The sequence below is a fragment of the Neodiprion virginianus genome, chromosome 6 (genome assembly GCF_021901495.1).
Source record: "Neodiprion virginianus isolate iyNeoVirg1 chromosome 6, iyNeoVirg1.1, whole genome shotgun sequence".
Lineage (NCBI taxonomy): Eukaryota > Metazoa > Arthropoda > Insecta > Hymenoptera > Diprionidae > Neodiprion > Neodiprion virginianus.
The window spans coordinates 11,446,220-11,460,940 of NC_060882.1; the positions used below are offsets into that span (position 1 = coordinate 11,446,220).

Here is a 14,721-nt window from a genome sequence, read left to right on the forward strand (position 1 = left end):
GATCGTGACAATGATTGATCGCGCGAGGCTCGACTTAATCGAAGTTTGCGGTCATAGACACGCGGAGGGTCTGGCCGCGCACCGGTCATCGGACATGCGCGGATCTCCCGCGACGATCTTTTGTATCCCGGACCGAATTGACCCAATTTCAAAATTCCCCCTTTAAGGAAAATTCACACGCGTGCCGTGATTTCTTTTTCGGTTCAGACCGCACCTTCGTTTCACAGGTAGCAACACCACGAGAAGGCCCACCTCGTCCTACCTGTTCCAGAATCAGAGTTTATTCGTCCCCGCATCTGCGGCGCAGCGCCGCGATTACGCGTATGCATCGCACCGAATGCACATGCACCCATATACACGATACGTACGGGCATGGATGCATACACCGCATGTACCCCACGTATATGCATACTCGGGTAATATATTAAAATGCTTCCCGCGGCACAGACAGGGGCAATTACACGGTTCAGGCATGCACGCATATAAAACACACGCGAGTCAACGCTGCACATCTGCATACGAACAACACGCCTAGACGTGAGTTTCTTCCACCGGTTTTTGTCTCTCTTTATCTCGCTTTCTCCCTTTCTCCGTGTGATGTAGGTGCTGGTCAAACGCGTCCACATACCATGCTGATTAATTACGCATCCCGCGACCGTCGCGTGTAAGTCCTGCGGAATTACATCTTGCGGTGACCTGCAGGACCGCTTATCTGGCCAATTTCTTCGGGCGATTACACTGAGAGAAATTTTTAGTTCCGGTTACCGCTCAATCCTTAACTATTTTCATTTTTTACCAAAATCGAAATATACAGTTCTACTTACAAAATGAAAATTAGTTTTGTAGCTGTTACCAGAAACTCTAGTATCCGTTACTATTCTTTCTCATTACGATCGCTGTTGCTATATTTTCTTGCAACTGTTGCGAAGATTAATGCTTGTGCAAGAATAAATTGACGTTAAAGCCTTATTTAACTAAAAAAGTAGAGTAAACCGAACATACTGATTTTGCGTTGCAATTATCAAAAAAGGATCGTCGATGGCGCAAAATGATCACGTGTACCTCTTTTTTCGTAATTCCAACAATATTCAAACAGTTTTTTTTAACGATACCTGTTTTACTGAATCTTTCTAGTTACTGTAACGGATGAAATTTTTCTCAGTCCAGATCGGATTATTCCGGTTTGCGGTGGTGAATTCGCCGGTTAATCACCCTGTGGCTTACATGTGTATGCACAGTATACCTTATTGCATACTATCAATCGAGGTCTCGCTTTTCCGCGTAGACACCCACCCGTCTCTTTGGACGGTATTCATTTTACAAATCATCAATTCTCGGAAAGGTTGATACAGAACTGAAGTTGGAATAAAATCTTTGTTCACAATCAGATCGGTACACTCGAAGTCTCGTCTGAATGTGCATACCCATTGTTCATATCACAACACATCTGTCACAAAAATATTCAACAATTGTACATGTACTTGGGTAGTCGAAACCATTGAAAATTTATAACTGGAATTTAAAAACGTAAGTGTGGAAAAAATAGATTTTGAGGCATCAGTGATTAGCACAGGAAAAGGTCGAAATTCCGTTGGATTTTCAACGGCTAAATTCAACAACTCACTTTCGTTTACTTCTATTCAAAATATATGGCGCACCGAGCTTAAGGTTTTAACTATGATCAAATATAATTAGTAAGGCTGTGCAGATACTGGATTTTTTTGGGTTGAGTCGGCTTGGGGAAAATCTGTTAGTTTAGGGTCGGGCTCCCGAGATTAACCAGATTCCCGAAAGTCCGGGAATTTCCGAAAACCTCGGCATTCATTTTGGGAACCCGCGCAGCCCTCATAATTCATGCCCTTGACAAGAGTCGTCATCGTATTTGAATGTGTACGTGAAAATTTCAAAACGTTACACCAACGGATCCATTCGTTACATTTTGTGATTTATTGTAAGATTTTTCACAAAATTTCTCTACCTTGTGTATTATGTATGGGTTTTAAAATTCGTTTTAATCTTGGACTTGATCCCATTAATATGAATTCAAAACTGTACATCAAACTGGTCGTGAGACATTTCAAGGGAGTTTTGTCATGACCCCGTCCGATTTCACCGAAATTCAATGCCGTCTTTTCAATTTTATATAGTCGGATGACGATCAGGATCTTCGACACTTCGACTCTTGTAAGCCATGTAGTAGTCAAATTTAGTCAAAATAGAAAAACTTGTCGCAAGGCGTAAGCTACGAATGTTTTTTAAATCACGAATCAAGATTCGGGGCACCGTATCACGACCTAAAGTAGGTAGTAACCGGTAGAGGATATTTTGCAGTGATCTACATTTCTTGATGCCAATCAATACGCGAATACAAAGAATTCCTCTTTCTTCCGAATCGCAAGAATCGTTATGGTATAGTCAAAATTTTTGCAGCTCAACCGTAACTGATTATTGTACTAACAATTGAATGGTGCCAAAACACTTTACAGGAACGATTAAGGATTTCAGAAAACCGTATGAAACATGAATTCAATTTGAGCAAACTCTTTCAGTTTGATTTAATCTAACTGTGGGAGTAGTGATGTTTTATGGTTTCGATCTTAGAATAAATTGCATACAACATAGACGAAAAACTCACTAATCCAGATAACGTTTCATGCTTTTGGAACTTCATTTTATTCCGTTAACGGCATCAGAAATCGATGATAATTATAATGATACGATAGTATCACCATTTTTTATGGAAAGAAATCGATGGTCGGTGATGGTAATTCTTCGCAAAAAAGCTTGTTTCAAGCGAAACAAATGAATAATAATAAAAAAATTCGATAACTTCGAGAAGATCGTAAATCATACTATCATGAAAAATCTGTCATTTACACTTCCTCTACCATTTCGTTGGAAAATGGCAATTTGCTCGTATTTACTACACCGTGTAGATTGCAAAAATGTATTTATTATCGAAGAATTAAAATTAAAATTGCAGCAGACGAAATATACATTAGTTCCTCGAAATGATTTTCTCGGATCTTAAACGAACAAAAGAATACCCGGAAAAAATTCGCTAATCAAATTCTTTGTTCAAAGTTTCAGCCGAACCGAACGCACTACTTGAATAAAATATAACCGGTAAATCGTTTCGCCGTACATTCGGGTTATTTATGAGGTGCGCAAAGGCTAATCACGCGGCGATTTCCCTCTCAAGTCGGATTATTCGTCTTTGTCAAATTCCCCGTCCGTCCATCCGTCTCCTATCCTTAATTCCGCGTAACCAGCTAGCCGATAACATTGTTCGGAACGCCCGCCAGACGGACGGATAGCGGAGGGAGAAAAAGGGAACAGGGGGCACGGCACGCGCGACGTCGGAGTGACGGACTCGTTTCAAATTCACAAATATTTGTAAATTAAGTACGATCGTCTGGCGCGTTCGCCGAGGAATCGAGGACAATTCTACGCGGTGAGGAAAGGGGAAGAGGGATCCGTACAAACGGCCGTAAGTTCCGGCAACGTGCTTCTTCGGCGGTCGCAGGAGAGACCTTCGTCTGATCGAGAGACAATGTATCGCGGTTTTGGGGCTGTGTGGTGACACGCGCGCCGATATGTGTATATAACGCCGAGGGGAGACTGATATATCGAAATCAATACATTATGATTCAAAGATTATATCTTTCGATTCGTCTAGACGCATTGGAGTGGGAGATACCTATATAAGCCTTGATCTCAGCCCCCTGAGAGACATCTGAACCTGTAGTCACATCAAGTCCAGATCACACTCGGCGTGTGTACTTCCATATACGCTCGTACATCTTTTCTTTACCAGCGAATTGTCACCCTTCTCGTTTTGTTTGAAAAATATTGCAAAAAAGAATTAAAAACACGTTAGATCGATCCGGGTGTTCCGACCACCGGTTATCGCACAGCGCTCGACACCGAGAATCGCTCTGTCCGCGTTCGAAGAATATCCGAAATTTCGCCACTGAACCAAGAAATCCGGTCGAACGGTACGCACGTACAACGTACGTAAATCCGGCTAGAAATAGCTTTGGTACAGAGTGGTCTTAAAATTTTGTACATCCCCGAGTTTATAATATCGCACTTGCGGCGGTGCTAAATAAATCAGTTTCAATTCAAACAAAAACCGTAGAATTGGCTGGCTACAGGCTCGTTCCTACCGTGGTCGAAGAATATATTTGCCTAAAAAAAGAAAAGAAGAAGTTGCACAGACGCGAATGGTTGAGTGATTTCGATTCTTTTCCTCCGTGAATCGAAGAGATCCGCAGAGTTGTGGTAAAAAGTAAAAGTATACGTAAAAAAAAAAGAAAGGAAAAAAAAAAAGAAATATACGGGAATACGAAAGACGCTCTCGAAACTGCAGATATCAGCAAAATCTAGCCGTTTGAGAGGATAGAAAATTTCGTTGTACAGTTGCCAGTATAGTTGTGGCTGGGAATTACTGAGTAGACAGAATTATGTCTGTGGTGTCTCTGCTCGCCTCAGTTGAGACGAACGCCTCAGGCCGAGCACACGCACAGGAATCTTCGTAGAGTACACGCACGAGCACCGTCAGATTATAAACACGAATTACCGTATTTGATAAGAGAGTATCACTTTTAATTGCATATACCAGCCGTCAAACCGCGATTCAACCCTTTCAAAGTTCGCCGACCGCGTCTCCGTTGATTAGTTACACAACTCTCTGCTGCCTGGTTCTGCGTTATATATACTGACTCTGAGATTCTTACGACGGTAAATCACACATCGCTAATTAGAACGCGCGCCTGTTTAAAACACACGTGACATCGCGGCGCTTCAGATACATACGCACAATATACACATTATACAAACGTATGTAACCTTTGATTGGATAAAAACGATCTTTATTCCATTTTGTATATAATAACGGACAATATCGCGGGGAGAAAAAAGACACTAATCTAAAATATTAAACCATAACGTTTATGTATTAAATTGATAGTTTTTTGTGAGACATTTACGTTCGTTTAACCGGCTGTGTATCGTTCCTTTGTTATTTTGAAAGTTCGTTCGATTGGTTGACGAAAAATACGCGTTGTTGAAAAGGATAATTAATACAAGAGAAAAGCGAAATACGGGAGTTTTGGTCAAAATGAATTTACTGGGAATACTGTTGGTCCTCCTGATCTCTTCGAGCAGTGTATTGTGCCGTCGCATTTACCGCCAGGATCTAAGGGATGTTGCCCAGGATCAGTTTTCGAATTTCAAGAACACGGAGAAAGTTGGGACTCGGGACGGTGGAGGCAGCGGCGGGGGAATGGAAACGCAGGAAAACGCGAATGCGGCGACTGATTTTCCACTGGAAAAGGTGCTTCGGGAGAACAAACCCGCTTCCGTCGACGTGAAAACCGAAGGCAGAACAACCGCGGTGCCCGACGACGAACGCAAGTGGAAACAGCCGATGAGCGCCCAAAAGATCGGGATAATCTTGCAAGAAGCGATCTTAAAGATAATCATGGGCGAACTCACCACTGCCGACATGATGCTGCTGAAGAGCTTGAACTACGACGCGGAAATGGTACGCAAAATAAGGGAAGAGCAGTTCAAGAAGAGAGAAAATGACGTGGGGGCGATCGACGAGAAGAGAAATCTACGGAATCGCATCGACGCTGACATCGAGAAGCTGGAGAAGGAGGAAGATTTGTCGGAGGTGCCGAGAATCGATTACGACGCGTACAACAATCAAGCGGTCGACGAGTATGAGAATTCGGCTTCCTTTAACGAAGCGGTGATCAGAAGGAACGATTCCCTGACCGACTACGAAGACGAAACGAAGAGCAGCACCGAAATAAAGTCAGACGAATACAACGGGCACTCGATAACGGAACCGCGGGTCGTATTCAGATTGAGTTACAACGACTCCGCGTTCGACCCGCGTCCCGAAGAGAACCCGATGCCGTCTCGCGAGGTAAATCGTCAGACGACGATAAACGGGACCGGAAATAACTTTCCCACAGCTGTTACTTCCGTTAACTCTTCTTCTGCTCCTGTAGACTATCAGATATATACGAGCAGGGAGCTCTACAACTTCACGACCAATTATTTCAGCAGCACACGGGCACCGGAGGAGAACAACGAGGTTGACAAACAGCACGTTGTCCCGTCAAGGAACCAGACAAAAGCTCTCGAGGCGCCGCTCGACCGTCTTCACCTGCCCGATCCAATTTTCCGTAACGAGAGTGCTACCGATTTACGAAACCGAAACGCCTCGTTCGACGTTCCAGCCCTCACCTCGACTACCGAAACGACAATTAGTACCCCGGAAGCTGCGACGAGCGGTTCGAACGAAAATCGTACCGCAGCTTCGAACGGGGGTCATCGTATTTACAAGGGCCTGAAGTGGATCCAGGACGACGTGTATCAAGTGATTCCCGAGTACATCGACTTCGCTGAGTCGGAGAACGCGGAAAACGAGACTTCGACCGCGCCTATCGAAGACGCAGTCTACCAGAACCTCGACGAACCCACCTCGAAGAACCAGACGAGCACGGACGAAGGTATGGAAAACGACGCGACCGAGTCCGTGCACCTCGTCGGATCCGAATCCAACGGCTTGACGCAGAACTTGGAAAATTTGTCCTCCGAGTGGCCGAGAACCCTGACCGAACGCGAAGCGTAAGCATATGTTTGTTGTCAATGTATTTCTGCGTCTCTCTCCCTGAACTCTGCCTAAAAATGATCCATACCCTTCTTACTGCCTCGACATTCTCGATCCCGTAGCAAATCGATCCGTCCTGTATTCAGCTGTTTAATTATTCCAGTGGAAATATGTCGGCCTCCATCGACAGGTAAGCCTACTCCTTCGATCGAGATGACATGTACCAATAATTGGTAAGCTCATATTGTATCTGAGAACGGAATTCGAGGCGTTGATATGTGCATGGGTTTGTTAACCGTTTGAGAGCACGCGAGTGGTTTTTTTTAAACTTAGATATAAAATACGCTGCACGCACAGTGCTCATCTTACGCACACACATGTATATAAATATTACACCCACAATTTAAAACCTATAAATTTAATACCTATGTATGCTCGAGTTATTACCCCGGTTATATTTTACTCGGGGATATATTTTCGTGCACGCTTCGCATCGCACACCGCGTCTCGATCTCTCCGGGCGTTGATTATAAACCAACGCTCCTCTCCTCTGCATGCTATAACTCGAGGAGAGGCATGCTTGCCAAAAACAATTCCGCGTATATACGTGTTCCGCGGTTCCAACCACGAATCGTATTCCTGGTACAACGCGGTGTGCGGAAAGTCTAAAATCTTGCAACCAATTCCCAGAATCGCGATCACCCCTATCTTTACTCGCCAAGTACAAGCGTTTTCCTCGTACCTGGTTACACCGCTTCTCCGTTTTGCACGTCGCAGTCAAACCACCGTGATAACGACTGTCAAACGGGACACGGATTCGTGCCGGGAAAAACGGTTCCACGTCCGATCGACACCCGGTCTTTTTGTATTCTCACTTTTATTTTCCAACCAATTATAATTACTACATTATTTTACGCACAACGTATTATGCGTTAGTGGGCAACACACGGTACACACGTGGCAAAGGTGGTTCGGGTACACGTGCACGCTCACAAGTTTGAGGCGCGATGATCGCCGGGAACCATCCGTGTGTCGCTCTGCGAGTGAACGTAACTTGTGTGTGCGAGCGTGTGTGTGCGTGCGTGTGCGCGCGTGAGTGTGTGTGTTTTTTTTTTCAAATAATCCCCCATCGCCTCGTGGCAACGGTAGCAATTTCTTTTATTTTATTAAGTCTAGACGTTTGTGTACTATATGCATTCGAGTCGCTCTGATGCGCATAGGCGTAGTATTTGAATAATACCAGAGGTTCCAGGGCTCAGCGATTATCCCCGGCGCAGCTGTATATTCGCTCCTCGCCTCCGCGCTCCCCGGTCTCTATCAAACACAGCTGAGCAATCAACTGACAATAAATGTTGACCACCCCTGTAATGACCAGTGTCTAGTCGCCGAGTGCGGTTAGCCCGATATTGTATCTGGTTATGTAATACATTTTAATCAAACGCTCCGACCTTGTCTACGCGTCTTCCTATATGCATACGACACATGGTAACGTAGGTGCACGTATACGACACTTGACTCGAAGCATGGAAAGGGTATGGGAATCGGATCGTGAAATGAAAATTCAGAGGGCTTCAAAGAAAAATTTCAATCAAATCCGCAATTACGCGTTCGGCGACATATCTGAACATTCTTTCGCACACTGTCGTACACCTCGAGTGCAGTGCGTATACTCTGATCATGTTACAATGACGCCAATCGTACGTTACCTGCGGGCACACTTTCCTGGAGCGATCAGACAGACGGGCAAACAGAAAACGTGTGTGTGTCTGCGCGTGTGTGTGTGAGAGAGGAGAAGAGGAGACGTGAACAGGTAAGAAGCGTCTAGGAACGTGAGTTGGGCGCACCTAGGCGCAGAGAGACATGTCTAGAATTGTACTCGGGTGGTTGAAATTTAAAGAAATCGCGGCCTCTCCTCCTCTCCGACCGGCTTCACGCCACGCAAGTATGTCTTACTCCGGCAAGATAGTTAGGTAAAAGAGGCAACTCACCTTGGCTTACGGGCGACGCGACGCGCCGGCTGTGGTCAGTGACTCCAATCTCATGCCTTGAGAGGTAGTAGGGGGCAGCTGTTTGCCCCAGACGCTTGCTAGACAGGGGGGAAATGCCGGTACAATAATCTGTTAAATGCTAGGCAAGAGAGAAAGGTGTGCGGGGTTACTTCCCTCAACAGCGTTCGTTCGGGTAGACGGTCCGCAATCAATTATGCTAATCAATCTGTCGAACGATGCGTATCAAACCGCGAGCAGATCCTCCCTGGGACCTCTTCCGCCTCGCCTGACACGTAACGCACGTATTACGTCGTTATAATCGTTATAATGGCATGCACGACGAATGGTTATATCGTCCGAACGCCCTGCATGCGAACTCTGCGACATTTTACCAATTACCAGTATGCAAAACATTATACGTGATCCCCGTCGTGCGGCACGTTCACTCGCTGATGTAACACGCCTGCGATGTGTTGGAACTATGTAACGTATCAGCCAGGATACGTAAGCCCACCCGCACGTATACACCAGATTCTTCTTTCCATCCGCCGATATTTGCCAGCAGTTTAATTGCAACGCATTTTCGGCATGCCGGCTTAAGTTAGGATCAGTTTCAATCCGGGTTGCAATTACCTTTTCTTAATGCTTTTTTTCGTTTCTCATAGTTGCGATCAAAAGGTGTTGATTTCCGCTTCACGGTTTCAAGTGAATTTAACTTGTCTTTAACAGTAATTTGATTGACAGTTTTTCTGCTGTTTTAAATATATGTATACCTCGAAAGTTTTTGAAAAAAACTTTTCAATCGTGCTTGGATAATAACAAATATTTTTTTCAGCGGTAAAAAAGTTCCGTGAACAATATCATAAATTTAGATGGTAATATGTTCGTGCAGGCTTATTTTTGCCTGGGAACCGAATTTAACAGAAATAACTTGAGGTATGAATTTTCGGAGAACCATCTTGTTATTACATAAAAAAAAAAAAACAAGGAAATTTCGTTTCGAAGTGTTTTCTAATGAAATCTTGAACCAGTATTGACCAAAATATCATCCTGACTATCCTGTGTGGTAAACATTGCACGAAATTTCGAATGTTAATTTTCACGTCTTACACAGCAGAGTGTGAATAGCTTAACAGCTAACGCTTAGCTTAAACTAATCGTAAGTGATTCCAAGATGAAAAATTGAAGATTTGCGTCGTGTTCTTTACAGCCAGAAGCAAAAAACCATAGAAGAAATTATAAAGAGAGTCTTGTGGATCACTGGACGTCAGAATGCCACGGAGATGGGAACTGCTCGACCGCGGAAAGCAAAGATGGCAATGTTCTCTCCTACTTGTGAGTAAATCCTTCACGTATCTCCTCATCAGTTGTCACGATTTACACCGTACACGATTGTGTGGTTTCTCAGCTCAATGCATGTCCACATATTTTCCGTATAAAGTAAAATAAGTGTTTTACTAAACAATTGCAATCGAGCCCCATTAACAAAAAGATTAACTTTTAATGCGGTTATAACGCGGTTGGATCAAGAAGCTTTAGTCACAGTTATATGCTGGCGATCCAAAAAGAGATGAGCAAACCGTCTTCATCCCGATACAACTATTTCCGACCCAACGCCAGAAAAGAAAAACTTCTTGAGATATGGCCACATTTCTTTGGATAACATCTCGTAAATTTGCACTGGATTTTCCCAGGTCAAGTACCTCACAACACCGATGTCGAGACGTGGCGAGACCCGTACTCCATAAACATGGAGTTCCATTTGAACCTGACAACGGACCAGCATGTCGTGGCGGCTAAATTGCGACTCTTTAAATTGCCCCAAGTCAACGTAACTACAGCAGCGACGAGCCTCGACGGCGCCGAAGATGACGAGAAGAAGATCAGAATATCGGTCTTTTACTACACGAGATCCCTGAAAAAACATCGCTGTTAGTATCGCTCACATTTCCTACTTCGTTGCCCTGCGCGTCATTCAAGTTGTATCATTGAAAAAATTTGCCACACCCGTTTTTATTGTAGAACGGGCTGAAATTATAATTTAGTTATATTCGTTATGAAAATGGATGGTATAACTGTAAAATATTTTAGCTCCGTTTGGTCATTGCTGTGCACAGTGGACCGAAGTTCATATTTTGTTCGGTTATACTGAAAGTTTGATCTTATTTTACCGAATTTCCAGCCAAGAAAGTTTTGATGGATTCGAAGATGATTTCGCTGACGGCGACCGGGGAACATCTAGCTCTAGACGCTAAACAGGGATTGAGATTTTGGCGTAGTCACAGCTCACACAACCACGGAATTCTCGTCCAGGTCGAGGACCAGGATGGACGCCCACTGCAGCCGAGCCGCTACATAGAAACACCGAATTGCCAAAACTCGACGGATTCGAACCAGCAAGATGATAAGGCATGTGAGTGTGTGACCTAACAATACTAACTGTCGGTATCGTCCAGCCAGTCGCGGGACAATCCCGGGAGATTTTTTCCTGGAAATTATTTTGCAAAATTCTCGGCGAGTTGAGACTCTGTGGAAAAAATTCGTAAATACATGCAAAGAAATTCTCTGCGAATTTCCGGATTGCTCCAATGAGCGGTGCATTTCATTCTTGCAAAAAAAAAACGCCTTCATTACTCTGCATTTCTCAAAATAACTCGATTTTTACTTTCAAACGAATCAGCAAAGTTTCTATGGGTTTTTAAATTTCCAAGCTGCAAAATTTCCCGAACGGCTATAATTTATTTTTATCTACCATTCAAAATATTCAAGGTAGTCCGAGGCTGACCTACAGTTATTTTTGTCCGCGGAAGAAAATAACCAACCGAGTCCATACGGAATAAATTCGTCCAAATGAATTGAACAGATTTGACTCAAGCTTCCTTCCATTGCAGAAGATTTCTGGAATCAATTAAATGCTTTGGAATCAATTTAAATGCTTTGTATATTCGTTTAAAAATTGGGAGAGATTCGCAAGAAATTCATAAATTTGTAGAGTATACTCAGTATTTTTACTGTCGACTAAACAAAATTTTTGATAAATTTACAAACCCGAAATTTTATCAATGAACTGCGTGTAAAAATTATTTGAAGGAAATTTTTCAATTTTTAAAGAAAATCATAGAAAAAACAACTAGTAGAAAATATTGTAAATTGTAAGAATCTTCAACGAAAGCAGAAAAACTGCAAGAGAAATCAATGCAACTAGTCCGAATAGTTTTGCAATCTTCGATTAATTTTCGACAAAAGGAGTTTTGCATGAAAAAGTTTCCCCAGGGAAGTTTAAGTGCTGGTATTATTCAGTTTGCTGTGTAATTTTTACGACTACCACGCATACTCGCACGTTACTGACATCATAATATATAATAATTTCACATAATACTAAAAGTGTGATAATTTATTTTAACACTTACATTTCAATACACCTATAACAGTTTCTCCAATTGTCTGTTCAAATCAATTCCTGATACAACAAATGTTCAATATTTGATTTTTCTCATTTTGAAACAGATCAACGAGTCCCTGCACTCTTCGTTGCAGCCTGTACTCGTTACGTTCGTTTCGTAGACGGCGAGGTTGTCACCTACGAAGATTTTGGTCCGTAATACGACGACAGCGAACCGTCAAATGAGGAGATGGTCATACAGTACTAAGGATGAAACAGCCAAATTTAAGCATTTCTTATGAATTCACGTCAAGGAAATTACGGACCAACTATATATATATAGTATATATAGTATAGTATATATATATATCACACGTATTGTAAACATAAACGACGAAGTGAAGAGCGAATTATCAGCGCAAATCATCGGGGAAAGAATCTCTTAAAAATCTTAGCAATGTAAAAATAATATCCTTCGCTGTAGCTCAAAGAAGAAATATCGAATAATAATATATGAATACGTACGTGCTTCGTATAGATTCAGTTGGTGCAACGTACAGACTGTTATTAACAATAACTTAATTATAAAAATGTGTTTAAAAAAATTAACAGTGTCTAGATTTAGACTATAGATTATAGATTTCATATTACATACACGCGTGCGCGGCGTGCGTACATACACACACAGACGCACACACACACACACACGATATGTATATTACTTATTTAATTTTACATTCTAATTTTAGAACAGACGTGACGGTGGTTCCGAATATTGTACATATAGCGGTAGCAACATACATGTAGTTTCAACGTAGTGAAAATATTATTGTCGTTATTACTGAATGTATATTACCATTACGATTTTTACTATTAATAACATTGTCATGACTATTACTATGGCAGTGTTAACGTTGATATGTTTACTGTCATCGCGACTATTATCGTTATGTTTTCACCTTAAAAATTTAGATTAGGATCCCGATTTCTTTACATAGGTACACGAATACTTAGTTAATCGCATATGAAATACAACTTTTATGTACTTTATTACTTATTTTCAATAATATTATAAACACATGTATCGTTAATTTTAATCGTCAGAGACATAAGGCCTTAATAATTACTATACGCTTACGATTACAACGCTATTTTTATAGCCTTGTGCCCAAATTCTTAAACAACTATTTATAATTACCGTTAAATTGAATCTGAAAAACGTAAGGAAAACGAAGAAATGACAGAAGTCACTTTTTGAAAGTATACACAGCTCAGATGAATCATTGTATATAATGTATATTTTTATTTGTGCCTATCAATAAATATTTTACCAATATTTATGCGTATAAATTTAATTGCGACATGCAATGTATCCAATCTATGTCTCATTACGTATCAGGTTGTGTTCATTTTCGACATGCGGTAATTCCGACAATTATCAAGCAGATTTTCAGGGTTACCATTTTTATTTCTTTGTAATTAAAGAATATTCCAGTGTATTTCAGACTTTAGATATTATATATCAAGGGTAAACACGACAAGACGGTCACGCGATTTTTGAAAAAAACTTTTTGTATGATATTAAAATGAAGTGCGAGTAATTTTTCGATAACGAAGTCGGATTTTTTTCTCAAGACAACCGGTTTTGTGTAGGGATTTAATTTTAGAATTTATGTTCACAATAGGTTCCAACATTTTTTGTCGATAATTAAAAATTTCCTGAGATCAAATACGTAAAATTGCCAGAGATTCGTCAAACCAATCACGCAAAACTAAATCTTAAAGTTCAATCCATCCATCGAAAATTTAATACTGGAAAAGGTGGAATTGAAATATCTAGAAACTGATCAGCATCAATTTCAGCCGAGTACCCGTTTTGAAGAAGCTAATATGTAAATAAAATGCTTAATGAGTTTAATTGTTTTGTTCAAAATATAATATATATCGCATTACATAGTTCATGGAAAACATTAATTCAGATAATTTTGATCAAAATATAACATATATGGCATTAAATAGTTTAATCTTCCATGATACACGGGGTTAAAAAAATATATTTCCGTAACGAGTAGATTAAAAAATCTAAAAAATTCACAGAAAGTAACTTTAAGTAGTACTACTATATAACCAATTATGGAACAGATCCAGAGGATAAAAAAAAACTGGCTGAATTGGTGGAGAATGCCTCATATACGGACAGCACTTATTTGTAGTCAAATATATATCAATTGCGACTCTTACTACTGTTTTTGTTACTCTTATTATTGGATTTGTAACTTTTGTCACAATTGTGTAGCTCCTAATCTTGCTATTATCTAGGTACTTGCAAAGTGAGAAACTCAGCTCAACTAAACCCATTGAGCATTGTATTTATACATCCGTTTTTTAACATGTCATCGAGTGAAGTTGGCGCTGGTTCCTTCTCAAATGTTCCAGTTCAATCTATTGTGCCAATCAATGCCAAATTTTCAGCGATTAATTCGAATCTTGAGATTTATGTTGGTGTGATCTGTTCAACGAATCTCTGAATATTTTAAGTATCCGAACTCGATAAATTTCGAATTTTTAGAAGTAAATTTTGAAACGTATTATAACCACAAAATCGAAAAAAAAATTCCCCGCGAAAAACCGGTTGCTTTGAAACAAAATACATCATCGCTACTGAAAAGTTCATCGCATTTCACTTCAAAATCATGCTAAAACTTTTTTAACACACCTCGTGA

At 41.2% G+C, this 14,721-nt stretch overlaps 1 protein-coding gene across 5 annotated transcripts; it reads left to right on the plus strand.

The window, feature by feature from the left end:
- Positions 1-3,753: 3,753 nt before the first annotated feature.
- On the plus strand, positions 3,754-13,334 carry LOC124306686 (uncharacterized). 5 transcript variants are annotated; one of them, XM_046767577.1, is made up of 6 exons: positions 3,754-6,645; positions 6,792-6,818; positions 9,827-9,951; positions 10,311-10,547; positions 10,799-11,029; positions 12,124-13,334. In XM_046767577.1, the coding sequence occupies exons 1-6, from the start codon at positions 5,123-5,125 to the stop codon at positions 12,216-12,218; spliced, it is 2,238 nt and encodes a 745-aa protein (XP_046623533.1). In that variant the 5' UTR covers positions 3,754-5,122; the 3' UTR covers positions 12,219-13,334. The 5 variants fall into 5 exon arrangements, with proteins under 5 accessions (XP_046623533.1, XP_046623535.1, XP_046623536.1 ...); XM_046767579.1 differs by having other exon boundaries at positions 10,799-11,025; XM_046767580.1 differs by lacking the exon at positions 12,124-13,334 and adding an exon at positions 11,165-11,227 and having other exon boundaries at positions 10,799-11,084.
- The last annotated feature ends 1,387 nt before the right edge of the window (positions 13,335-14,721 follow it).

Bases quoted from the DNA above. Each gene is read 5' to 3' on its own strand.
- LOC124306686 (XM_046767577.1), top strand. From the start codon at position 5,123: ATGAATTTACTGGGAATACTGTTGGTCCTCCTGATCTCTTCGAGCAGT. The intron at 6,646-6,791 runs GTAAGCATATGT...TAATTATTCCAG, and splicing joins ACCCTGACCGAACGCGAAGC to TGGAAATATGTCGGCCTCCA. The intron at 9,952-10,310 runs GTGAGTAAATCC...GGATTTTCCCAG, and splicing joins GGCAATGTTCTCTCCTACTT to GTCAAGTACCTCACAACACC.